This window comes from Ruditapes philippinarum, unplaced genomic scaffold, assembly GCF_026571515.1.
Source record: "Ruditapes philippinarum isolate M1 unplaced genomic scaffold, ASM2657151v2 ctg4862_1_1_1_1, whole genome shotgun sequence".
NCBI lineage: Eukaryota > Metazoa > Mollusca > Bivalvia > Venerida > Veneridae > Ruditapes > Ruditapes philippinarum.
The window spans coordinates 150,238-178,097 of record NW_026860663.1 but is presented as its reverse complement, the minus strand read 5'-3'; the positions used below and the strand labels follow the sequence as shown (position 1 = coordinate 178,097).

Here is a 27,860-nt window from a genome sequence, read left to right as displayed (position 1 = left end):
TCTAATGGTTGTCTACCAAGTTTGTTCAAATAAAAGCCCCGGGTTTTAAACTGGCCCCGCTCCGGGGGCCTATGTAGAGGTGAGCGACTTCAGGGCCATCATGGCCCTCTTGTTTCCACATGTTAACTTGTATTTGGTTTGCAACCAAAAAATCTTTTAAGAAAAAATCAAGATTTTCTTTTACTGCATTTTACCATTCTAACCTTTTTTCATTCATCTCTCCTGATACATTAACCTTTAACTTGCAGGCAGTGACTGAACCCATGTGACCAGTGTAAACCAAGACCACCCAGCACATGTGTGCTGTCTGTTAAAGATCTGTACTGTTCGGTATTGAGTCAGTACAGATTTTAAAATTTTCCCTACTAATGATTAATGGGTCTGTCCAGATTGAAAGATGGGCAAGTTCATTTAAGATATAAGGGTGGTAAGGGTTATTGAAATGATAGTCTAAACAAAAAAATATTCAATATATAGGATATCAAAATCTTTATTTCACATCTGTGAAAGTTTATAAGATATCATGAATAAACAGTTTTAATAAGAAACCAGAGCATTTTTTCCTTAAGGATCTTTATGTTAAATTGTACAGTCAAAATTTTTGCTGAAAATAATCCAAAAATAGTATATTAAATTTTGTTTTTGATACAATTTATTCAACAATTTGAGTGGTTTATTTACCTATAATATGGTGTGACACAGATAATCTCCGCAAAGCGTTATTTGAAATTTTTAATGAAAAAAAAAAATGGATTAAACTTAAATGAGGTGTTGACAATTTATTCACAGTATGTGCAATTTGATTTTACATACGGTAAGTCTTACGATAACTTCACTGCTGTAGTTACTTTAGCTAAGATTCTCTCATAATTATACCTCCAAAATAAAGTTAAGGGGTTATACTCCCACAAAGTTTAGGGGAGTCGGCATGTCGGTTGGTCGGTCCACATCATGGTTTTCTCACGATAACTAGAGTTGGAAATGAGGTATTGTAAATAGCAACCTTATGTAGAAACCCTGGTTGGTATTGCCTTTAGATCCCCGTGTTCACAAAGATTTTAGGATCAGGATCAAGGTCAGGATTAAATCTAAAAACTCAAATATTATCCATTGTTAATTCTTATAGATTAGATATTTAATATTAAAGGAACTCCACTGAGGTTTATAAGCTTAAAACATAACATTTTAATTTTTTCACATAGATAAACATGAGCACTTTAAACAGAAATATTGATAACATATAACTAAGAAATACACTGAAAGTCATATGTTTGTGCTATTCTCAGTCCGATTTGAGTGAAAAGCGTTTAAACGCTTTTCAATTTTGGGTCATTTATCACTATTATAATAATTATCCTAGAAAAACGGAGCGAGCTAATGATCTGAAATTTTGCAAATAAGTTATTAGTATAGATCTACATCAAATGGAGTAATAGTCTCAAAATATTATTTACAGTCCCGTCATGTCAAAAAAGCTCAGTGGAGTCCCTTTAACTTGATAAAACTGGACTTGAAATAGCATGTTTTTGAAATTAAAGAATAAATTTATTGTAATTTTTGAAAGATATGGGCATTTTACAGTTAATCCAAATATTGATCTTGATCCTAAAATTGATACTTATTTTGATCCCATTATTTTTGTATTTGTTTCGTTATTTGTCTATTTTATCCCAAAACAGGATTGTTTCTTTGCAAATCAGCAAAATATTACATTAACTTTATGTACCATTCAATTCTAGCAAAATACGATCAATATTAGTTATATAAAACAAAGAAAATAAAATCAGGATCACTTGATCCTGATCCTGATCTTTTCTTTGTGAACACGGGGCCTGGGGTCAAGGTCACCATTACTAAAAGTACATGTAAAAAAAAAGTTTCCTGACAATAACTAGAGTAAATAATAAAATATTGTAATCAAACTTTGTATATATAGCAAGCTTATATATAGATCCTGGTTGATATTGCATTTAGAAACCCAGGGATCAAGGTCACCATTACTAAAAATAGAAAAATTGTTTCTGGACAATAACTAGAGATAGGAATAAGATATTGTAATCAAACTGGGTATATACATTTAGCAAGCTCATAATTATGAAGACCCCGGTTGGTATAACATTTGGACCCCCTGGGGTCAAGGTAATTTTAAAATTACTCAGCACAAATAATCCTCACCATGACACAATCTGCAGAGCTCAACATCAAGGTTGCTACACACAAGGTCACAGTTATATTTTTGTGCCCCCACTTTAGTGGCGGGCATTTAGATTTACCCTTGTCCGTCCGTCCCTTCTCTTTTGTGTCGCACGTAACTCAAAAAGTATTTGACCTAGAGTCATGAAACTTTACAGGAATGTTGATCAGCATGTGTAGTTGTGCACCTGGGTGTTTTCGTCTGGATATTATTAGTATTTTTAGAGTTATTGCCCTTGACTTAGTAAAATTTGCAATTTTCAACATGTGTCGCATGTAACTCAAAAAGTATTTGACTTAGAGTCATGAAACTTTACAGGAATGTTGATCAGCATGTGTAGTTGTGCACCTGGGTATTTTTGTCAGGATTTATTTAGTATTTTTAGAGTTATTGCCCTTGACTTAGTAAAATTTTGCAATTTTTAACTTGTGTTGCATGTAACTCAAAAAGGATTTAACATAGAGTCATGAAACTTTACAGAATTATTGATCAGATGTGTAGTTGTGCACCTGGGTATTTTTGTCTGGATTTATTAAGTATTTTTAGAGTTATTGCCGTTGACCTAGAATTTTTATGCCCCCACAGAGTGGGAGCATATAGCGTTGCACTTGTCCGTCCGAGTGTCCATCCGTCTGTCCGTCCGTCCGTACGTCTGTCCGTACGTCCCAAAATCTTGTGAACGCAACTCCTCTTAAACCGGATGGCAGATTTTGCTTAAACTTCCAGGGATGAACAACCTTAATGTGTAGATGGTAGTAAAGGAAGGAATTTTTGCTGCGACCAAATTTAACAGAATTATGGCCCTTTGTTGATTTTTTCACTATATACTGTGTAGAAATTTTGTGAACGCAACTCCTCTTAAACCGGATGGCAGATTTTGCTTAAACTTCCAGGGATGAACAACCTTAATGTGTAGATGGTAGTAAAGGAAGGAATTTTTGCTGCGACCAAATTTAACAGAATTATGGCCCTTTGTTGATTTTTTCACTATATACTGTGTAGAAATTTTGTGAACGCAACTCCTCCTAAACCGGATGGCAGATTTTGCTTAAACTTCCAGGGATGAACAACCTTAATGTGTAGATGGTAGTAAAGGAAGGAATTTTTGCTGCAACCAAAATTTAACAGAATTATGGCCCTTTGTTGATTTTTTCACTATATACTATGTAGAAATTTTTGTGAACGCAACTCCTCTTAAACTGGATGGCAGATTTTTGCTTAAACTTCCAGGGATGAAACAACCTTAATGTGTAGATGGTAGTAAAGGAAGGAATTTTTGCTGCGACCAAATTTAACAGAATTATGGACCTTTGTTGATTTTTTCACTATATACTATGTAGAAATTTTGTGAACGCAACTCCTCTTAAACCGGATGGCAGATTTTGCTTAAACTTCCAGGGATGAACAACCTTAATGTGTAGATGGTAGTAAAGGAAGGAATTTTTGCTGCAACCAAATTTAACAGAATTATGGCCCTTTGTTGATTTTTTCACTATATACTCTGTAGAAATTTTGTGAACGCAACTCCTCTTAAACCGGATGGCAGATTTTGCTTAAAATTCAGGGATGAACAACCTTAATTTGTAGATGGTAGTAAAGGAAGGAATTTTTGCTGCAACTAAATTTAACAGAATTATGGCCCTTTGTGGATTTTTTCACTATATACTATGTAGAAATTTTGTGAACGCAACTCCTCTTAAACTGGATGGCAGATTTTGCTTAAACTTCCAGGGATGAACAACCTTAATGTGTAGATGGTAGTAAAGGAAGGAATTTTTGCTGTGACCAAATTTAACAGAATAATGGCCCTTTGTTGATTTTTAGTTTTCAACTTGTGGCACATGTAGTCCAAAAAATATTTGACCTAGAGTCATAAGATTGACAGAACAGTGGCGTGTGGGGGCATCCGTGTCCTATGGACACATTTCTAGTTTTTGCAATTTTCAACTTGTGTCACATGGTACTCAAAAAGGATTTGACATAGAGTCATTAAACATTACGGGAAGGTTGCTCAGCATAGTTTTGCACCTGGGGTTTCGCTTGTGTATTTATCCAGTATTTGTAGAGTTGTTTCCTTGACTTAGTAAAAACCGTTTCATTATGTTGTTATTTGTTCCTTGAGTGCTTGAGTTAGAATCAACCAACTTTACAGGAATAATAATCAACATCACTTAATTACAGGAATAATGATTCACATCACTGTGAAGCTATAAACCTAGGACTTTGCATGTTGATTTTTTTTCAGTTTTGTTAAGAGTTATTGCCCTTGACTTACGGTAGTATAAATTTGCAATTTTCAACTTGTTCATGCATAGCTCAAAAAGTATTTCACTTGTAGGCCTGAAAGTTTACAAGAATGTTGGTCAGCATTTGTACTTATGCACCTTCGGGTTTGCTTTAGGATTTATTCAGTATTTGTAAAGTTCTTGTCCTTTACTTAGTAAAAGATTTTTAGTTTTCAAAAAATATTTGACCTATAGAGTCATAAGATTGACAAAACAGTTGGGCTGTGGGGGCACCCATGTCCTATGGACACATTTCTAGTTGACTTTATGGAAGATTTTAAATAACTTGGCACAAATAACCATCATTTTGAGACTATGTGCTTATGATATGCATGACACAACATCAAGGTCATGGTTGGTAAAAGGTCATGAAGTACACATTCATGTTCACTGCGGAAGGGGATTTAGCTGTCCTTCAGACTGCCTTGTGAACATTATATAACTTAGTACTGAAGGACCCATATAGTGATCACTTCTCCTTCGTCTGTCAGTCTGTCCGTCTGTCACAAAACTTATCCGGACTACTGCTCAAAAACTACTGGTGCAATTTCATCCAAAATTTACAGGAATGATCAGTACCAAGTCTTGTTGTGCATATTGTCGGCATTTTCTGGTTCAATAATTTTTGTCAGAGTAATTGCCCTTAAATGATTTATATTTTTAAAGTTTGTCCGGACTACTTCTCTAATACCCCTGAAGCAATTTCAATGATCTTTACAGGATGGATCTGTAGCTCAAGTACTTGCACATATTACACAGATTTTTCTAGTTGAATGATTTTGGGCTGAGTAATGGCCCTTGAATAAAAAAGTTTTTTTTTATGTGTTCCAAGCTACACAGAAAACTCGTTTGGACCTCTTTTTAGAAACCACTGGTGCAATATCATTCAAACTTTACAGGAATGGTCAGTACTAAGTATAGTTGTGCATATAATTGCCTGTTTTTTGGTTCAATTATTTATTTGTCAGAGTTATACCCATTCAATTATTTTTAATTTCAAAGTTTGTTCGGACAACCCCTCTTATACTACTAAATGCAATTTCAGTGGAACTTTACAGGATTGATTGGTAGCTCAAGTACTTGCACACATAACACAGGTTTTCCACTTGAATGATTTTTGGCCGAGTTCTAATACAGTGGCCCATAATTGAAAAATGTGTTTTGTGTTACCAGCTGCTTGTTTGGACTACCCTTCGGAAACTACCTTTGCTATTTCATCAAAACTTTACAGGAATGATCAACAGTATGTCTAGTGGTGCATCTCATCAACATTTTTTTGATTAAATGATTTTTGTCAGAGTTATGTCCCTTTAATGATTTTAATTTTTTTAATTTTGTCCCAACTACTCCTCTTATACCACTAATGCAATTCCAATGAAACTTTACAGGATTGATCAGTGGCCCTGTGCTTGGGCATGTTACACTGGTTTTCCGGTTAAGGGATTTTTAGTGGAGTTATGGCCCATGAGTAAAAATTGTGTTTTGCCCTGTAAATGAATTTTGTGTTTCCTGCCACACAGTAGCTGCAACATCCAATTGGTTATTATGAGGGGTCATCACTGATGTGATAATGCCAAACATGACATTTATTTATGTAAATTTTGACCTCTTGTTTGGTAATGCCATTTGCAATGTGTAATTTACTTTCTTTGTTCACTTCACAATATTTTACTTTTAAATACATTTTCAAAATATTATGAAAATTAGCATGAATCTGGAGGTATGCTGCTTTATTGCATCAAACTTAATTGATGTCCGTAAGGTGTAAGCCATTCCCAAAAATCTTCGCTCAAAGCCGTTCCCGGATTTATACCGCATTACAGAAACAGGTTTTAGCTAGGATAAGAGCAGACTACTCGATTCGATAACGGGTTTTTCCAAAAATTCGGATAGTTGAAATAAAAAAACTTGAAAACTTGTAACTTGGAAATAAAGATGAAATGTTACAATGACTTCAGAATTGATCGAGATAAGTAGCGACGAAGAGTCCTGTCTTAGCTTTTACAGCAAGTCTGAAACCAAACATAAGCGTCTCAATAATGCTGAATCCAAGGTAAAGGAATTATTTGATTCGAATTTGTTGGCAATGTTGCGTCCTTTAATTTCTATTAATTCCCACATGACATGTCCCAGAAATTATCAAATGGATACAATATATGTAGATAAATAGATATTCACCATCGCATGCTAATGCTTTGTTACGGGGATTAGAGCACAATGTAAAATCAATTGATGATACAGAGTATGACCCGGTGGGGTGCATAATATTTATCGCATGACCACCACAACTTTCCTTTGAAGATAGGCGTTCTCTAAATTTCGGTATTGGAAAACTTTGGGGTGCTCTAAATGAGGTATCAGTACACTTTCTCGCGCATGCCCAGCTCAGTTTATTATTTATTACAAATAATAAGTGAGCATACTGCAGTACCTGAAAAAGAGCAAAACAAAACATTACACAATTTACAGAACTTTTTTTAAATATTTATATATCATCTCGATCTTTTTTTTTCAAAACCTGAAAATGCAGTTATTATAAAGATGTTGACTCCAGTGAAAAGTAATCGCCATTTTCTGCATCCTGACCTTGAGGACAAATTTGAAACAATGATCAAATTATTCTGTTGTTTTTTTTTACTTTAAACAATGCCTTCGTTTTACAGGAGATTCTGACCAGTAAATCATTCAGTAAATCACTACACGTATATGAACATACTATTCTAGCGTAATTATTAATAGATGGAAGTAGTGATAAAAATCACTACATTGTTACCTCTGAAATATACACCGGGATACTTATCGACAATATGTCCTAGATTATATTTTGAAAATGAGGTGGAAAGATGATTATTATTTCGCATTTAGAAAAAATGCATCAACTTACCTCGTGAAATGGTTATTAATGTCCAGTTCCTTCAACGGCATCTAATGGGTGTATTTCTGTGGGTATTTCTTAAAATATTTATATGCTTACAGACTTCCCGAAATACGTCGGTCCGACGGACATGTCCGATAAATTTTGATCAGGTCCGACAATGTGCGCAGAACAGCAATAAAAGGATGAAAAGAATAGACCTGAGACAAAATTTAACGAAAAATGGAAGCAGAACCATGAAGCATTGGTGTATGACAGGGATGAGATGAAAATGCGCTGTACGGATTGTGCCGATTTTTACGGCGAAAAAATAAAAAAACAAAAAGTGTCTTAGAAATACAAACACAAGTTTTTCTTTGATTTTGATCAATTTTATTTGGTCCGACAGATTTTGTTTCGGTCCGACAGATTTTCATGGTTTGTCAGACCAAATGTCTGACAGTTTTTTTCAACTTTCGGGAAGTCTGGCTTAAATAAAGCAAATATTACAAGAGAAGAAAAAAGTCGTGATGATCATGCGATAAAACAGTTACAGAATAAATACTCGGACTTCACTGGCTGGTATCAGCGCATGGGGCGACAAAAAGGGTCAATCATTGAAATTAATCTCGACGTTCCGTCTCGATTAATTTCCTATGATTGACCCTTGTTGTCGCCCCATGCGCTGATACCAGCCGGTAAAGTCCTCGTATATATTCTATAAGTATTACTTATAGCAGAGGGCAGACAGACATTTAACTCTGAAGATAATTCACACAAAGGAATGTCAGAAATTTCACTCCCAAGACATTTCACTATTGAGACGTTTCACTCCCAAGATGGTTCGCACCTAGACGTTTCACTCCTATTTTGTCATTTGTATGGACGTTTCACTTTCAATTTTTAGAGATGTTTACTAGGAAAGTTAACAAATTTTAATTTCATTAATATCAAACAGTGTAAAAAGGAAATTCAATTAAATATTCCATTATATGGATGTTTCACTCCCAATTTTTAGAGATGTTTACTAGGAAAGTTAACAAATTTTAATTTCATTATTATATCAAACAGTGTTGAAAGGAAATTCAATTTGATATTTCATTTTGTTGATTTCAATGGTATTGAAAAGTTTCAAGAATTGACAAGTTTCTGAAATATAAGTGTAACACCATGAGAAAATTCTATTTATAGTAAATTAAAAAAAATATATAGAATAACATAGAAAGAACAACAGAGACATATTATAAGTATCAGTTTAAATATTGAAATCACTACCAGTAAAGTAACTAATATTATTCAAATAGAGATCTACATGTAATAAAAAATATCAATAATTATATTAAATATGTCGACTATATTAATGATATTTTTTGTAAGTCTTAAACAATGAAATGCGAAACATGTGTATAAAATAAATTATTTTCTTCAGTTTTTACTCTTTTTTTTTAACAGTTTTTAAAATATAGCTTTATATTGGTATCTCCATAATTATTGAATCAGAGTCAGTTGTTTCTGCAAACTACCAATTAAATGAAATTGTTAAGGATCCGTTCCACTGACAATGAAAATTGCAGAAGTGCAACAGTGTTTTATACTAACCTTTTTACAGAATTTTCTCTTCACCCTGCATCCCTGAATATATACATTATTGTTCAGAATGTGATGCATAATTAAGAGAGAACATACTTAGATGAATGATGCTGCATAGTCAGAAGTTTTTGCACCTTTTGTTGAATCTTAGCTTCAATTAAGGGGAAATTTACATGTTATTTTTGTGAAAATTGGGAAGTTTTTTTTTACAGGAAAAAACAAACTCATCACATTCAAGGGGACTATTTCTAATTTAGATCTACTACAAGTAAGGGGCTCTTTTCTTTGACTTGTTAAGTCAGTATTGTGCATAGGCTTGAATTTGTGGTGCACTCAAAACATAAACCTCAGAACTGACCAAGAGTAATCTACTTTAAGCCCATGCATGACCCGAGTATAATATTAAACACATTACATGTATGTGATTGTCGACAAAGTGCCTCAAGGCATGCAGTGTTTTAATTAAAAAAATTGTAAGACAGGAAGCCTCCCCCCTATCATTTAATATTGCACAGCTCTTGTTAGTATGGAGGGTGATTTATGCCAAAATTACATCTTGCTTTCTTACGTTACATCGTGCTTTCTAACTTGTACATCGTGCTTTCTAACTTGTACATTATGCATTCTGACATAAACATCTTGCATTCTGACTTTCACATGTTGCTTTCTTACATGCACATTATGCTTTCTGCTGTGTGCGACTTGCTTAATTCTATGTTGATGTCGTTATTTAACGATCAATTATTATTCATTCGTTGATCTGGTATATTAATTCAATAAGTTAACCTGCAACTGTTTGTATTTGGGTCTTTTTACTCAGCTTGAATGACGAACGTCATAAGGTAGAATGCGCATAGCCGAAAGCCGAATGCAGCAAGCATAATACAACGCGACATCTGGTGTAATAATATGTGACACCCAAATTATGCTAACAGGTGGCGCTACAGTTATATTCTCGGTAAAGTCCGTATTGCGGTTCGGATTCAGTTTACCAAGTTACGTCCCTTTGTTTTAAAATTTCCATTTGCACTCATGGAAAAAATATAGGCTACAAAACGATTTAGCCAATTTTTATATTTATTAATGAAACTCTGTAGGTCAAATTATATTTACAGCTGACAATGACAAGTTGCACATTTCCAAATCAATGGTTTAAGAATTTATTTTTATTCATCAACAAAATAATTATAAAATAGAACAGTTGGTCGACATTGTTCAAAGTGCTTTGGCCATAAAAAACTTCTTATTAAAATATTTTTTGACATGGCTTATTTCCAATACCTGTGACCATCCACACGTTAGATTTTTTAAATTCAACTTGTCAAAAAAATGTCTTTTTCACTAAGTTGAAATTATTCACTATATTACGATGCTTTATGAATACGACCCAGGCTGATTCTGAGAAAAAAAAATAAAATGTCAAAACTGTCTAGTCTGTCAGACTAGACAGTTTTGCCTTTTTTTTCTTTTGCAGCGGCACGGGCTACCTCTCTTCATTTGAATTTTTATATCACAGGTACCCTCTCATTTTTTAACACATACGTACCCACAAGGTACGACATATGCTTTTATTTGCGTTAATCGTTAAGTATGTAATATTTACATAAAAGTAAGAAATATTTCATACCTATTTAACGATTAACGCAAATAAAAGCATATGTTGTGCCATGAGGGTACGCTGCAAAACCGAAAGTATATGGTGTTTTTATGAATTTTACATTTTTTTTGACAATATACTGCCATTTGTCCGAAGATGATATGTAAATGAACATATTAAATATGTATGATGCATATATAATCAAGCCCACGGTTCATTGCAGCCCGAAAAGTATGTCGAGGTGATGGGCGAGGCAAGACATGTCGATTTTTTGTAGCTTATTGTGAAGTTGCAGTACACGAAAAAACGGCACATGACAAATCAGCACATAGATGAAACATTCTAGTGTTCCGTGGTATATATCTTTGTACCTGTCAAACCCCCTTTCTTATTACATTGAAATTTTACTGGATTGTTATCCATCGCTGGTTTGTTTTTAGCAGAGAATAACCTGTGCATGTGTAAAGAGGGTGCCGTTTGAGCAGATTTCGCAAAGAAGGTACCGAATATAGATATGCACTGTGGTGTAGCTTTAGGACGAATGATTTCATAATATTATTTGATGTGTACATAAAACAAAATGTACAAAAATGGTCCCAAGAAATGTTATAAAAATGAATATTGCATGTTTGGCTGAAGATGCCTTTTAGTAGTTTTCTTTAAAAAATGGAAAAAAAAAGTTTATTAATATCTTCTATGACAAACAATTCATTTGATTTTATAACCATTTCTTGGGACATTTTTTGTACATTTGTTTTTATGTACTCATCAATTAATATTATGAAATCATTCGCCCTAAAGCTAAACTCTCACAGATTGACAGACTAGACAGTTTTGCCTTTTTTTTCTTTTTTTCTCAGAATCAGCTGATTTTGGCAGCAGTTCCTTCAGTTTAGCTGACACTGTGAACAAGAACCTGGGGCCATAAAGCATCTTAGTGAATAATTTCAACTTAGTGAAAAAAGACATTTTTTGACAAGTTGATTTAAAAAAATCTAACGCGTGTACAAAATTAGTTTGAAAATAGGCAAGAAAATGTCCTAATTAATAGAAACACATTAAAAATGTTTGGATGATCACAGGTATTGGAAATAAGCCATGTCAGAAAATATTTTAATAAGAAGTTTTTTATGGCCAAAGCACTTTGAACAATGTCGAACAACTGTTCTATTTTATAATTATTTTGTTGATGAATAAAAATAAATTCTTAAACCATTGATTTGGAAATGTGCAACTTGTCATTGTCAGCTGTAAATATAATTTGACCTACAGAGTTGATCATTAATAAATATAGAAATTGGTTAAATCGTTTTGTATATTTTTTCCATGAGTGCAAATGGAAATTTTAAAACAAAGGGACGTAACTTGGTTAACTGAATCCGAACCGCAATACGGACTTTACCGAGAATATAACTGTAGCGCCACCTGTTAGCATAATTTGGGTGTCACATATTATTACACCAGATGTCGCGTTGTATTATGCTTGCTGCATTCGGCTTTCGGCTATGCGCATTCTACCTTATGACATTCGTCATTCAAGCTGAGTAAATAGACCCAAATACAAACAGTTGCAGGTTAATTTATTGAATTAATATACCAGATCAACAAATGAATAATAATTGATCGTTAAATAACGACATCAACATAAAAGTAAGCAAGTCGCACACAGCAGAAAGCATAATGTGCATGTAAGAAAGCAACATGTAAAAGTCAGAATGCAAGATGTATATGTCAGAATGCATAATGTACAAGTTAGAAAGCACGATGTACAAGTTAGAAAGCACGATGTAACGTAAGAAAGCAAGATGTAATTTTGGCATAAATCACCCTCCATAGTTAGGATGTAAAATTCTTTACATACTTGTGTTTATATTATCTGTAAAAAACAAACATAATTATGAAAATGTAAAATTATTCTCCTCTTAATTATGCATACAATTAATGTGCCTTATTCTTGGTGTTTAAACAAATACCCTTTGAAGTATGGTCATTCTTAAGATTATGGGTTTTTCTATACTCTTGCATTTTTCTTATAATTAAATAAGGCAATGGTGCTATTATAGTTTTATAGTATTGAAAAGGCTGTTAACACCTGTTAATTTAATCAGATTTCTCATTCTGTAACATGTTGGTTCAATAATTTGCTTTGGTCATCATGGAAACCAAGTTTGACTGTCGTATCATATATAAAGGTTAACCCATTGCCTGTTTCTTTTAATGTTTTACTTGAATTTTAAAAATGCAATTGACCCGTGAACTTACCTTTAACAGGTAAGAACTTAAAAGGTGTTGTTTTTGTTTTTTTGTTTTTTTTGTTAGAATCGAATAATTTCTATAACTGTTTACTTGTTATTCATTATGTATTTCTTTTATATTATACTTTATTTCTAGTTTAACAAAGAAAATCTTATAATATTGTTTATTTGTTAGTTTTACATAATTATACTGTATCTTGTTCTTTTCTCTTATTCATGAATTATATACATTTGTGCTTACAAGCAAGTGAAGGGTATATCCCTGATGGAAATTTCTCTTAGCCAAATCAATGTGATTCATACAAAATCTTATTAAAATAGAATGAAGTGGGAAATAACTTCTGTTGCCAAATTATAATTTCTGTAGCCAAGTGAATAAATTTCAGCAAATAGCTTTTGGCACTGGCAGAGTGAGCCCTGAAGTTTAAAGGAACTCCACTGAGGTTCAAAAGCCTAAAAACATAAAATCTCTAATCCTTGGACACTTAAAACAAACAGATATGCAAAAGATGGTTAAATAATGTACTCAGAAATGCTTTAAAAGTTGTATCTTTGTGCTATTCTTAGTCTGATTTTAGTGAAAAACTTTTGAAACAATTTTTAATTTTTGATAATTTTTCACAATAATTTTATAAGATTAATTATTACAAGTATGACATAAATTAGATATGAAATAGTCAACATGTACTATAAATTGACCTAAAGTCACATTAGATAAAAAAAGTAATTAAAAAGTCTGTCATGTTATAATAATATAATGCCTGAAGCTGATTTTATCTTTAAAATAAGACCTATACTGTGTCGATGTTAAAACCCAAACAAACAATCTTTAAAATAATATCTTGTTTCAGTAGAATCATATATAATGTAAATAATAAATCTGTGTTTTCACTTGCTTTCAAGTTACTAGTTCAGCTATGAAATAAATTTGATTTGAAGTATACCACCTCTGTGGTCGAGGGGTTAGAGTCGATGACTTCTAATCGAGTTACCTCTCTGGCATGGGTTCGATCCCCGGGAGATGCTTTGGTAGTTTAGCGCGGAGGAAGGTAGTCTAGTACTGGTGTAACTCTCCAGGAACGATGGTTAGGAAACTACCAGCCTATGTGACTGAAATACTGTTGGGAAAAGGCGTAAAATGAAACAAACAAACAAAGATATGAAATAGGTTAACATGATTGTATTTATTATTTTATTTACCATTGGGGCATCCATGGTCTAGTGGTTTTTCGTTGTTCCCCTTACCGCTGTTGGTTTGAATCCCACCAGGGACTTTGGGTTCATTCATGTGGGGAAGCTATCCAGCTTGCTTACAGAACGTCAATTGTTCTAAGGTGCCTCTTAGTGTTTGAAATAATGCACATACTGGCACATGAGGTTTTCCTCCACCAGTTAAAGCTGGGAAGTCACCATATGACCTCAACAGTGTTGGTATGACATGCCCCCTTCTCAACCCCCCCCCCCCCCCCAAAAAAAGAAAAAAAGAAAAAGAAATTGTCTTATACAAATGTCTTGGTACCAAGTCCTAACATCAGTCTAGTCATACTGGTACCATGCTTTCTGACATTAAGTCATTTTTTTTTTAATTTTGAGAAAATTGTATAAAATTTAAAAAAAAAATAAGCATATGATGGCGTGACTTTAAGGAGACACTTTTTCTTGCAGATAATTTTCCCAGCATGCAAATGGTTAAACTTTGGTTTAGTTGTATGTGATAAGATTAGCATATCTGTACTTTGGCGGGTAATTTCTTTGATATGATATCTCATATCATGTGTACTATTTTGATAAATGATACAGTTGGTGCAAAAAATTATTGGACTTTGCAGTCTCGGTTTGTTAAATTGCCAGCATGGAGATAGGTGGATAAAATTTAAATGTTGTATATTTTGTGTGAAAAGTAGGTTGCTTATTATTTATTTAAGGAATGGATATTAATTTTGAGTATTAAGATATGCAGTAATATGAAGCCAGTTGGTTAGGCATCATGGTGAATGTATTCAAAACCAGTCTCAGCTGTCATGGCTTATAATAAAAGTTATTGAAATATTGTTTTTAGTCACAGCCTAATGTATATTATATGATTTATAGGTTTTGAGTGTGTAAGTTAACACTGTAATGTCATGAAGTGATTTTTCAGCTTTACAAGTGGAAAAGACCTGAGTTACTTCCTACAAGGAAGTTTAAGGAGTATTTGAGCTAAGTGAGTTTGGAGTTTGCTACTCTTAGTGACACCACTACCACAGACAGGGGGTCCTCAAGTTGAAATTAACTCAATGAAAATTTCAGGCGCATATAACATGTATTGTAAATAATAATATATAACTCACTAAATATAAGTGGCTGAGTGGTTAGTGCCAGACTAGTAATCAAAGGAATGCTTAGCTGTGTTGGTTCAAACCTCATCCGGGGTAAGCTTTTGTTTCTGTGAGCAAGAAAGTTTACACTCATTACTTAGTACTCGGGTACTGGTTGGTTCCAGGAATGTTTCAATAAACTTAACAGCTTATAACATAACATAAGTGAACTAAAATGAATTTGAACATATTAAACTAAAACACAATCATGTACTAAAATCAGTTTATATGCAGTCATATTGTAAATGGAGGAAATCATATCAGAGATTTTCATGAAAGATGATAATCTAAATCAAGTCTGATTCACATTAGAAAGGGAGTCAGTAAACCTTTTATAAAGGGAGATAATAAACACATTTAAAGTATGATAATAAATGCGTTGAGGTGACAGCACAAAAAACCCACATAAAACTAGTTATTCAAGAGTTGTTGCCTTATAAGGGTTCAAACCCATCAGGCTGAGGGCAAGCCCTTGTTTCTTTAAGCAAAAAATCTTTACAATTATTACTTAGTTCTGATTCCAGGAACAGACTCGGAAGTATGTCTATAAGCTTATAGCTTCCTACACAATGTTACTGAAATAAAGTCTGTGGTGTTGGTAGTTTTTCACTCCGGATCACCACAGTAAGCCCATTGAATATTTACCATTCACCGCCTTGTCTCTTGGCAGGGATCTTGATTCTGATATGATATATCTGAAATAAGAACAAATACCTGAACTCCACTATTTGAAATTTTATTTGTTTTATAAGAATCATATACATATAAAAGGAGTTATAATATATATTACGCACACAAATGATATAAAATATATTATGTTCTTTGAAACATTGTAAATAAATTGAAGGCAAATGATAATTTTAGTAGAAGAAATTATAATATTCTTATTATTAAAATGCAAATTTTATTTCAAGTTTTTAACAATTTTGTGAAGAAAATGATTTACTAGCAGAATAATAATATTTTTATTTCACAAATCTGTATACAAATATGAATAATGAATAAAACATGAATAATTTTAATGGAAAACCATGTACAGATTTCTTAAAAATAAATTTTTTAAGTATAATTCTTGCTTACCTGAGCTGTAATTTTACAATTCATAGAATTGTTGTCGGCTGTTGTGCCTAATTTGAGAGGCTGGATGTAATGCTTGACCAATGGTCAGAATCATTACATGCTTTGAGAACTAGGTAATGTATGTATATTAGTGGAGAGGCAATTTGTAGATAATTTATACCTGGAGAAAATCATGATTGAACAGAATATGTGATAGTTAGAGTACAGAGTATAATGTTTGGTAGGCCGCCAATGTATTAGTATAGAAACATTTATAATATTTAAGAAAGAAAAATCTATCTAGAAACAGTCCTGATACATAAGGACGGATGTATCGTTGTTTCCATTTAGATGTTTTTGAATGTAGAAGTGATTCAGGAATACAGTGATGTTCCTTGAAGTGGTGTTAAAGATTAGATTTTAAGGTATGTCTCTTCTATTTCTCCTAAGTTTTGCATCAATGTTGTACAATCATGAGAATTATTCACTCTAGCTCTCAGCTTGAGAATTTAACTCACTCTCTCAGGGTAGTATTCTATGCATTACCTCCCAAAAATCAGACCTGAGGGAATCGAAGATATGTTCTACTAGAATGCAACAGTAAAAAAAATAATATGTCAGAACGGGGACAGGGACAAAAAAATGTAAAGTAATAAAACAGTTATCAGGATACCATAAAAGTTATTGTTTGTCAATAAAATTTAGTTTCAGTCATATATTTATGGTAGCTCTTATCCTGTAAGATTTGTGCTGCTTTGAATTTATTTTTAAAAGATATTTCTGTATATTAAAAATACAAAAATGGAGATGTAACCAACAGTTACATAAAGTCTGGTCAGACTGTATTTATCTTGGTTCAATCAGGTGTTACTGTAATGCAGGTATATATAATTATGTTAATATAATTATGTACCTGATTATTGTTAGTTATAAATATAATTATTATATGACTTTGAATTATTATAGGATTTATTAAGAAAGCGGTAAGTTGATTATGATTTTTTTTTTTTTTTTTTAAAAAGAAGATTTTTTTAGCTTAAGTTCTTAATGATGATGTTTACAAGACAGAGATAGTATTACCGTTATAACATGTACTAAATTTTCACCTGCCTTTGATGGAGATAATACATTTATAGAGATTTTTATCTTAAGGGTTTTTGACCGAGTCAGACAAAACAAAAACAAAAGAATAATTTTCTACAAATATAGATAATTTTAGAAGTCGTGATTAATTATATTTTTCAGGAGACTAACTGGTGTCAAGTTCTTGTTTGTTTCACAGCAGCAGTGTTATTTTAATTATTGAAGGCCGTACTGTGACTGTTTAACTATGTGCCTTGTTCTGTATGGTTGATATTAAAGTTAACGTGTTAGTAAATTATTGGAAAACCGAAAATAACAATAACCAACTTGTCTGTCATCAGATTGGAAAGTTAATATTGTTATTATCATTTCTTATACAGGTTAATATACGGTTAGCTTTAAGTTCAATATTTTCAGGAATATTAAAGACAATATGACTAAGTGATAAGAAAGTTGCATGGTGTACGGAAGAATAGAGAATACTTAAGTTTTAATGAGTTTTTTACTGTTCATCAAAGGATGCTCCTTTACTTAAGTTATACTTATAGGAAATATAAATTTATTCCTCATTGTCTCTTTCCATGAAAACAGTTGAGTCGATACGGAAATAATATACTGAAATAATTGTTTAATTTTTAATATTGAAAATTCAGTGAGGATGCCAGTGTGATTTTGCATAGGAACTTTATTTGGCAAAGGGAGCTTACTGAATATACAGGTGATTTTTTACATGCATGGCATAAATTATATCTAAAACATTTTTGTGTAATTTATTGTATTTTAATATTCAAACTTTAGACAATAAGAATGTCAGTGTAATTTTGCTTAGGAACATTATATGACGAATATACATGTGATTTTTACATTGCATATTCTAAAACTTTTTTTTGTGTGATTTAAATATTGTAAATTTCAAACATTTTCATTTGATTTACAAATTGCTGTTTTGTTGTGAAGAAAATGAATATTTCAAGATTTTTTAAATCTCTGTACCATTATGATACATTGTAAGTTTAAAAAGCATAATTTTCTTGGAAACAATTTTTTCCTCTTAACTCTGGATTAGAAAAAAATGTGGTTAACCGTTTTAAGAATGATTGGTCTACAGGAAACAGAGAGAGGGGCAAATTACTTCCTTTTTATTGAAGTCTTGGAAGTTAAGAGCAAGGTGTCACAGTGATGTATGTGCCATCAAGTTTGTTTTTTTTTTAAAAAAGAGAAAAACGGAAACAGTGTCTTAAGGTGTCTCCTGCATGCAAAACTTTATCATTTCCATACTTTGAATATTTAAGTTTAAAAAAAAAATGTTTTCGCGGGAAATATCACTTAACTTACTTAGATATACATGTATAGGTCTTTGTAGAACTCAAATTTTTAGTTTTGATTGACTCACATTTAGTTCCCATGGAAACACATTTTAGTTGTACAAGAGTAGCAATTAGAGTAACAACTGTACCTGGACTTTTGATACTCACTTTAACTACTCTAGACTATAGTAGAGAAACAATATCCTATACTCCATTGACCAGTTGTGATAACAAGACTAAGCATGCAGTAAATCCATTTGTAACCTTTCACACCACAGGTTGTGCACTAATTGTCTGGGTATTTATTATTTGTATTTACATTATTCCAAGGATCAATTTGGATTAGGCCTCTGACGGTTTTATTACATAATTGTAAGGTGCTTGTTACACTTGTAAAGTCAGTAGATTAACACCTGTATTTACTATCTATTTATAAATATCTTAAGATCTTTCTGCATTCATGCTCACCTATGTGGTCTCTTTCCGGTGGCGGTGGCGAGGGAACAGACAAACCCAAACACTCACAATTTCTTCATAACTGCATGATGTGGATGGCCTTATGGAAAATACTATACATTTTGATATAAAAAAAATCGTCAAATTTACTGAAAAAGCAGGTATATTTTTCATGTTTTATTCAAAATACATTACGAATAATTGATCTATTATGAATAATAGATCTATAACTACTGAAGGGAATGGATTGAAATTCACACACTTGTTTTCTGTGATTATCTAACATGATTGGCACAAGTCCTATTACTCTGATTTGCTTTTTTGCATAATTATGCCCCTTTTTCGACTTAGAAATTCTTGATTAAGGTTTTGTGTGTAAGCTGGTATCTCCATAACTACAGAAGGGATTGGAAAGAAACTTCACACAGTTGTTCTCTGTGATTATCTAACACGATTGCCACAAGTCCCATAACTCTGATTGCTTTTTTGCATAATTATGCCCCTTTTTCGACTTTGAAATTCTTGATTAAGGCTTTGTGTGTAAGCTGGTATCTCCATAATCTAACAAGCCTTTGTAACCTTTTCCGGACAATTTTATGTTTTCATACAGGTTGCAAGCATTATTATACTCAATGAAACACCCTTGTGACAACGTTTTCGAATTGTCGACCAACTTCTTGTTCACAATATGCTCATGCTCTAAAAGGTTATTCACTCAAGTACATGAGACTAAGCATGTAGTAAATGCTAGCATACCACAGATTGTTCACTAATCATGGGGTATTTATTATTTGTAGTCTCATTATTCTAATTGATCAAAAGATTAGGCCACTGACATATTTATTATATAATTGTAAAGTGTTTGTTACACTGGTATAGTCGGTATTTTAACACCTCTATTTACTCAGTAAATGGTTAATCCATTTATCTTAAGATCTCTCTGCATTTGTGAAGGACTTCTGATGACCTGATGTTTGATATGAAATTTCAGGAAAGTTTATAGAAAAAGAAGGTATAGTTTTCATATTTAACTTTTTTTATTGGTAAATTAGACTTGAAATAAATGAATGCATTGAGATTTGTCATAAGAAATCTGAAAATGTACTAATTGTTTTTTTAGGGTGATCTATGACATAAATGTATAATAAAGTTATATGAATTTGTAAATGAAATGATTTTTAAACTACCATACAAAAGAGAGATACCATACAGGAGAGAAGATAATGTGTGACAAATAAGATAAATCTTTTTATTATTGTCTGATACAGTACTATTGTTATTAGCCAATGGTTATTTTCTGATCTTGTAGCAAATGATATCATATAAATAGACAAATTGTAGATTTAACCTGTAACTACTTGTTTGTTCACAAAATTTATATTCAGAAACTGTGAGTAGAAAAGTTAGTTTGTTACCAAATCATATGTATTTTCATTGTGTAGAAAATTATTAAATAATTTATCAGATTTATCAGCTTCAATTGTCAAAAAAATACCTTTTTTGAAAATGATTTATTATAAAGTTGAACTGCTGAACAATCATCAGAACAGATTTCATTACAGTGAAACCTCTGCTAGCAAGAACCTGGGGGGTTGGGGCAACAACCTGAGGGGTGGGCAACAACCTTGGGGAGGGGCAACAATCTTTTGCAGGGAATTATTTTTATTGTTGCCGAGAGATGTTGATCTAGACAGGTTAAAGATAAACTATTTTCAAAATATCAAATTTGAGCATAGTATTATCTTCAAATTCCTTACTTAATTGTAATTTTTGATTCAGTTGTTTTAAAGATGTTATTGGTCTACAGAGGGCCTCTCTGCAAAGGTTACACTGTATATATGACCAAATGGACAATTAAATGCAAGTTCATGCACTGTTTCTTGTCATGTGGCAAGATATATCATTCTCTTTCTTTTTAAATGACCATGACCTGGGTCAGTTAGTAACGCTGACAACTGACTGTTTTATTGCTCTCCCTGCACAGTGTATGTTTTATGTTGAATTAACTGTTCATCCTTGAAATTTAAGCTGATTTTCTGTATTGATAAAATGATTTCCTGATGTTATTTTGATATTGTAACACATTATAAATTCTTGTGCAATTATCCATGGACATAAATTATTTAGTTTTACTGGTAAATTTTCAAGGAATATTTAATAATTTCAGACTAGACAAGACAAGATAGTGACTTGGGTAACTAATAAAATGTCTTATTATTGTTGTTCTAGGTGCACTATTATATATGTAAAAAGTGTTTATTTATTTACTTGTTTCCAGAGCAATATTTTGGATTTTATGCATATAGATTTGGATAACATTGATGTATGACCGTTAGATACTGATATGTGAAAGGCAGGTGCATATTTATACATGGAGAATGGTCAGCCTCACAGGGAATTGACACAGTGTTAAGATAGTGTAAACAAAATATATATATATGAACAAGATATATTAAACAGTGTTATATAATTATACAGTATATATTTTTTCTAACACTATCCCGACACTGTGTAGAGTCCCTGCAGTGGCAGCCCTACTCAGTTCTTCTGTGCAGTTTGCAGACCCCTGGCCAGACTGGTTGCTAATGAATTTTAACATTTTAATATGAAAAAGCCTGATATTAAAATCAAAGTCTGAAGCAGGAACAGTTCATTTTACATATTTAGGTAAGAATAAAATGAATATAATGTTTTTTGCTTAACTTTAGCATTGAAGCTAGACGAGCCTATTTTACAAATTTTAACATTCTGTTGTCATTTGATTTTTCCACTGTGTAGATTGGTTTGAACTGTTATAACTTTGATATTTTTTTAGCCTTTATAAAATGATCATGTGACCTTTTCCAAACATCAATTATAGATAAAAGATCAATTGGAGATAATAAATGCATGCACTAGATGGTTTAGATATTGCAACATATATCAATACACTCAATGATTTAGATATTTTACAGATGATTTTGAACAATTCTATTGTAACTTGGGTATTTTCTGACCTTTACAAAATGATCATGTGACCTTTCACAAATATCAATTATTGGTAAAAGATCTTTTGGAGATAATAAAAACATGTACTAGATGGTTATAAGACATTACAATGTCTATAAATCAGGTCTTCCGTTTGTGGAAGTTTAGGAGTTATTTTAATCTTTGATTTTGGCTTTTGACTTCCAAAATGTAATGTTTTTCCTTCTTTAGATTTTGCAGTCTCTGGAACTTAATGGAATCCCTGATAAAATGTTTTTTGGATATTTTACAGATGTTATCATGTCTATAAATAGTGAAGTGAAAAATATGACAGTGAAGTAGGGTAGAATTACATATGACATAATTTAATTCTTCCTTCTTATTAGAAGGAAGAGCTATGTTTGTTAAAACTCACTGAGACATGACCATATTAAACTTTACCTAGAAACCCAAAGCATTCAGAATTTAGATGGGTGCAGACATCTTTATATTTACTAGGAAGTTTTACTTTGAATTAGAGGCCAACCACAGAAAACGGTATATTTTTGATCATTTAACAATAACTAAATGGCAAATATATTATTCCTCATCATACATTTTATTTCAACTAAAATATAAATGTCATTCTTGTGTGTTTTAATTATAATATTTCTTTATTTTGTAATTTTATAGTGTTCCCCAATTGGACTTCTCTAGATGTTTTATTGCATCATTAAAGTATGTCCTAAATGTCTACATTAACTAAGGAAAGAAGTGTAAGGGGAAGGAACTCCAAATTACATTATAATAGTATATCAAATTGTCCAGTCATTTACAGCCATTTTCAAAGTAAAAGCGAACAATATGCTGTTGTTAGTAAAGTTAAATCTGCTTCCAGCTCCTATACTTGTACTCCTGTTTATAGAAGGAATTTTGGTAGGCTAATATATAGAGTGTAAAAGATATGGCCAAAAGAAAAAAAAGAAAAAGAAAGAAAATAGAGGAAAGCAATATTGTGATGATACCATGTTCTTCGTGCATTGCTCACCTGAGTACAAAGTCTTTTTGTGATGGCAGTGTGTCTGTAGTTCATTGTCTTTATTAACATTTTTTTTTACCCTTTTGATGTCAAGAGCATTTATACCCCAGTGCTACCTAATTTGCCTACAAGACGCATATATACCTGCCTTAGGGTATTATTTATTATCTTATTATTGATGTATCGTAATCATAATGTCATAATTTTGGTTTGTTTTTGTCAACAAATCATTTTAATTAATTATCATTCATTATCTTCCATTGAAGTAATTTGGTTTTATAATTACAATAATATTAGTACAAACATTTTTGTTTTTATATATTTATTAAACATACTGAAATATTCCAGACAAATACTACTGTCACTTTTTATGTACTTTGTTTTATCTCTTTTTAAAGTCCCCCCCCCCCCAGTGGGGGTTGAACTCACACCCTTTTGAAAATCTGTGTGCACTCTGAAAATAAATACTACCGGGTCCCTGAAAGAGCAGATGGACCCTGACATTAACCTTAGAATACATACATACATACATACATACATAAGATAAATTCTCTCCAGAAAAGAGGTCCTCCATTATAGATCTAATCTAATACCTTAGGTCTGCTTTAGTCTGAAAAATGCTGTATTTTGGCAACAAAAAAAAACAACAACAAAAAAAACAAACATCAACATACAATAAAACAAGAAGAAAGTAATAGACTTTAAAATTTCAACAAATTCTTTAACTGGCCAAAGTTTGACCTTGCCTACTTTAACACTTGACCAATTTGACAGTTTCTGTGGTCAGTTTTCATTAAAAACTTCATTAAAATGAAATGACTTTTGTACAAATTGGTCAATCTATTTAAAGAGATAGTATCAAAATGATTTAGTCATCTGTAGCCAAGGGTCACCGGCAGGGCCTTCGCTTTGGGGTCGTTTGGGGAATACTCTCTGGCGTAGTGAGCGCCCTACACGGAAACCCTCGGTTGGTTGGGTGTGTGTGGGATACTGGTTTATAATTATTATCCAGTATCCTCTTTGTTATGATGACTTATTTTATAACTCAAAAGTCCAGTATGATGTTATTTCATTTATTTCTTTATAGTCCATTGAAAGTTCTCAAATACAAAATAATCATATAGTCCACACATATATTTTCACAGCTAGCACCTGAATTTTGCTTAAGTTAATTTTACTTATTTATTTTCTAAGTTAAGACTTGATGTTATATGTCCGAAATTCTATATAAGACTTTTAGATGTTCTCAGTTCTGGATTCAAAATAAGACTAATTCAAAATATAAAAATCAACAATATAAATTAAGAAGGAGTTGTCATAGTGACTAAGCCTTAAGCTATATTAGCAATAAATGTGAAAAGATAATCAAGTATGGCTTGTTTGATAAAAAGACTAGGAAATTGAGAATTAAGCCATAAAGTATTAAAATCAAAAGGTGATAATATTTCCTTATTGACCACTATGACATGTTTATACTAGAGTTGTAAAATTTATCAGTTAAGAATCTAAAAGTAATTTTTATCAAAATATTTATACAACATGAAATTCTTTTAATGATTGTTAAAAATGTAAAAGTTAATTTTTGAATATAGAAATAATTTATGTTTTTCATAATTAATACCCTAAAAGCATTTTGACATGGAAATGCTATGTTACACATCACCTGTCCTTATAAAATGATTGTCCTCAATCATAGTCATATTACATAATGAATACAATAAAAAGAAACATACAAAATCATACAAACAAATTGGATCGATCCTCAATTATACACACAAACATACAAAATTGATCATACTAGTATTCAAAATGTTTTGTTTTTTTCGGAAATACATTTTTTAAATCTTCTATTTGAATAGCACTTTGTCAGTTACAATATGTATCTTCCTGTTATTTTTTTTATATATTTTATATTTATTTACATCTAAGTTACACATAATATTTTTCATAATTATACTACGATATTTCATCAATGTGCACATTTATATACAAAAATCATTGCGAATTTGAAGAAATAGCAATTAACATGGTATTCCTTTATTGATAATTAAAACATAAGTCTTTATGTTAAAATTAAATTATCTCAAAAAGAAAATCTTACATTAGACACGAAAAATATGTCTTTGACAATGTAATAAAAATTTCCTATGCTAAATTTGCGACAACAATAGAATTATTGAAGTCTTCAAAACACAAAAATACATAATTGTTTGGCATTATCTTAAGGTATTAGGACCCTAATGGGCACTATCAGGAACTAAAAAATTGACATCATAAGTCAGATGTATACCTTAAAGTACACCTGTATGCAAAATTTAAACAAAGTTTACCGTACGGAAATCAAGTTATGGCCACTTTTCTGAACTCAAGCTAGGATGTTATTAGGGCCCTTTTTTAGAAAGTAGGAACCTTTAAATAATCTGCAATAACATTCTAATGAAAAATGTTTTCCCATTAATTTTTGGTAAGAAACAAATAGTACCATTCAGCTAACAATCCAAATAAGCAAAATTATGGTTTCTACTTAAAATTTATGAAATCTGTATAAAAATGTTACCCTACCCCACCCATTTTTACCACGTGTCTGACCATTTTTCTACTTAGGGAGCCTAATTTAAAAAATTCTTAAAATTTACCCAAATGAGTGCCTGTTTTCAAAGTTTCCTTAAATTTTTAAAAAAGTATATTGGTTGATCTTGTAAAACATGAAATACTTTTACCGTCTAGTTTTGATTATATTACACTTTGAAAATATCAGGTACCATATTTATTACTAGATTTAGCATAATTTAGCCAAAAAATACCTATATAAATTAAAAAATCAAAATTAAACACTTTTTTCTTTCCAAATGGGACATGAGAGATACATAAATAATGTTAAAAGAAAAAAAGAAAGAAAAAAAAAGTTGACCCTTCTGGGGATTGAACCCATGGCCCTCATTTTCAATGTAGTTAACAGTTGTTCTAGCCTATTTGAATACTCTTCAAAGCGGAGGTAATGCATTAGGGTGCTAATACCTTAATATATCATATGCGACTGTAATTGATAAGCCATGCCTATTTCGGCATAAAATACAACAATAATTCCTTTATGGTACCTTTGTACTCATATATAAGTATTTGACTTGTTGTTATGTTGAGATTTTAGTATGACCCTATATGGTTACGCAACATTGCTAATCTCACATATTAGTATTTATTCTAAGGAGTTTTCTCAACTCTGTATCATATATTTTTTATGCAACATGCATTAGTGGACTTTGACTCAATATGAACATACGCAATAAAAATTGTCAGCCACTTTAGTATTAACAAATTTCTTTTTCAATCAATTATCATATGTAATATATTTGTATATGTATGTAACATTTATTATGGTAGAGGTTTAGTATTGTCTATGCAACTTTGTTTTAACTCTCCATATAGTATGATAAAAAATTTTTGTACAACACAATTTGTTTAGCTTTGCTATAACAATAATTTGTATGTCTCTGGATTGATTATTTAGTATTATATTCATATTTGACGTCTTGTATAATCATCCTTTCCTGCAATAAACGCTTCTTTTTTTTTTTTATTTGTTTGACACATAATCTTTTTTTGTAGTCCAATGTCATTACTTTTTAACACAATTTTTTTTTTAATTCAACACATTTAAATTTATTTTCAACAATGGTAATGTGAAATTCAAACATTCACTGGTACATTGTTATGGTACATTGGTCCGCTACTTTATCGAATACAATGTTTTAAACTTGAACAGCATTATTAATATCCACATAACTTGTTTTATGGTAAAATAGAAACAAAATAATTCTAGGTACAATCTTTATTTTGTCATTATAAACTTAATTTGTATAGAAAATGAAAGTTTCTTTATACTTTAAACTGAAATTAACTAGAAATATGCAAAAATCAAGCATTGATGATTTAGCATCATCTTTAAAATTCTCTGTTAGTATTTAAATTGCATTTACAAATTATACTTTTAAGGTTGTTTCCATATTGGACCTTTTGTTGACTTGAAAAGCTGACCAGTGCATTTGATTTTTGACGAAATTCTAAGCAAAAGTTGGCGTACTAACTTGACAGGTGCTTGGGAAAATGGAAGCCAAACAGGTTGTGTGGAGTCTGTATGGTAGACCTTGAAATAAGTAGTTTCAAGAGGATGTGAAAAGTCATAAGTAATCACACCTCTGATCATTTTCCCTTCAATTTTTTGACCATTGTTCAAAATACCAACATTGCTATGCCAATTGGCAAAATCAACATGTTTTAATTGGTCATATAAAATATTGAGGTAGGGTTGCAATATTCGTTTCCTTTCTGAAATTTTGAATGGTATACCACTGTGTGAGAGATCTTTACCAATCTCATTATAAATCAGACGTTGGTTTGATAGATCATAAGTTTCTGTGTAACCTATGACATAGCTATCACGGACAGTTTTATGTTTCTGATCATAAGAAAGAAGATTTATGCCAGGCAAAGTTTTGAAAAATTGATGTGTATGTTGTAATGGCTTCTTTCTCTTTTTACCAGACATAGTTCTGTTAACATGATAGTCTCTGATGAAGACTTCAGGTATTGTTGAGGCATATTCCCATGTACTAGGTTTTTGTGGGTCTTTCCATTTGATTCGATAGTAAAGAATATTTTTGCTGCGTTGGGAGGAAATAATTTTATCAATTTCATCAACAGAAAAGAGTTTTGATTTGGAGGTTGGAGTTTGATTATCAGATGGGCTTGTTTCTGTCGATGTACTTGGTGTTGGATCTGGCTGATTATTTGTCTCATCCGATGAAGTACTTTGACCTTGAACTTGTTGTTCCTGGGGT

The 27,860-nt window shown here is 31.7% G+C and overlaps 1 protein-coding gene and 1 long non-coding RNA gene across 5 annotated transcripts in view; one reads left to right on the top strand and one right to left on the bottom strand.

Moving 5' to 3' along the window:
* The first annotated feature begins 6,322 nt into the window (after positions 1-6,322).
* The window catches only part of LOC132712964 (uncharacterized), a 51,548-nt gene continuing 30,010 nt past the window's right edge, over positions 6,323-27,860 (top strand). Inside the window, exon 1 of one of the 4 annotated variants that reach the window (XM_060695401.1) lies at positions 6,323-6,532. In XM_060695401.1, coding sequence (XP_060551384.1) covers positions 6,428-6,532 — 105 coding nt within the window. In that variant the 5' untranslated portion in view covers positions 6,323-6,427. Of the gene's footprint in view, positions 6,533-14,345; positions 14,676-17,632; positions 17,993-19,920; positions 20,050-27,860 lie in introns of those variants that run through there. The other 3 variants (XM_060695402.1, XM_060695403.1, XM_060695406.1) reach the window with 3 other exon arrangements.
* Positions 24,835-26,634, bottom strand: LOC132712965 (uncharacterized). Its single transcript, XR_009623387.1, has 2 exons — positions 26,041-26,634; positions 24,835-25,242 (listed from the first exon to the last, which is right to left on the bottom strand). It is a non-coding gene; the product is annotated as an uncharacterized LOC132712965 (long non-coding RNA).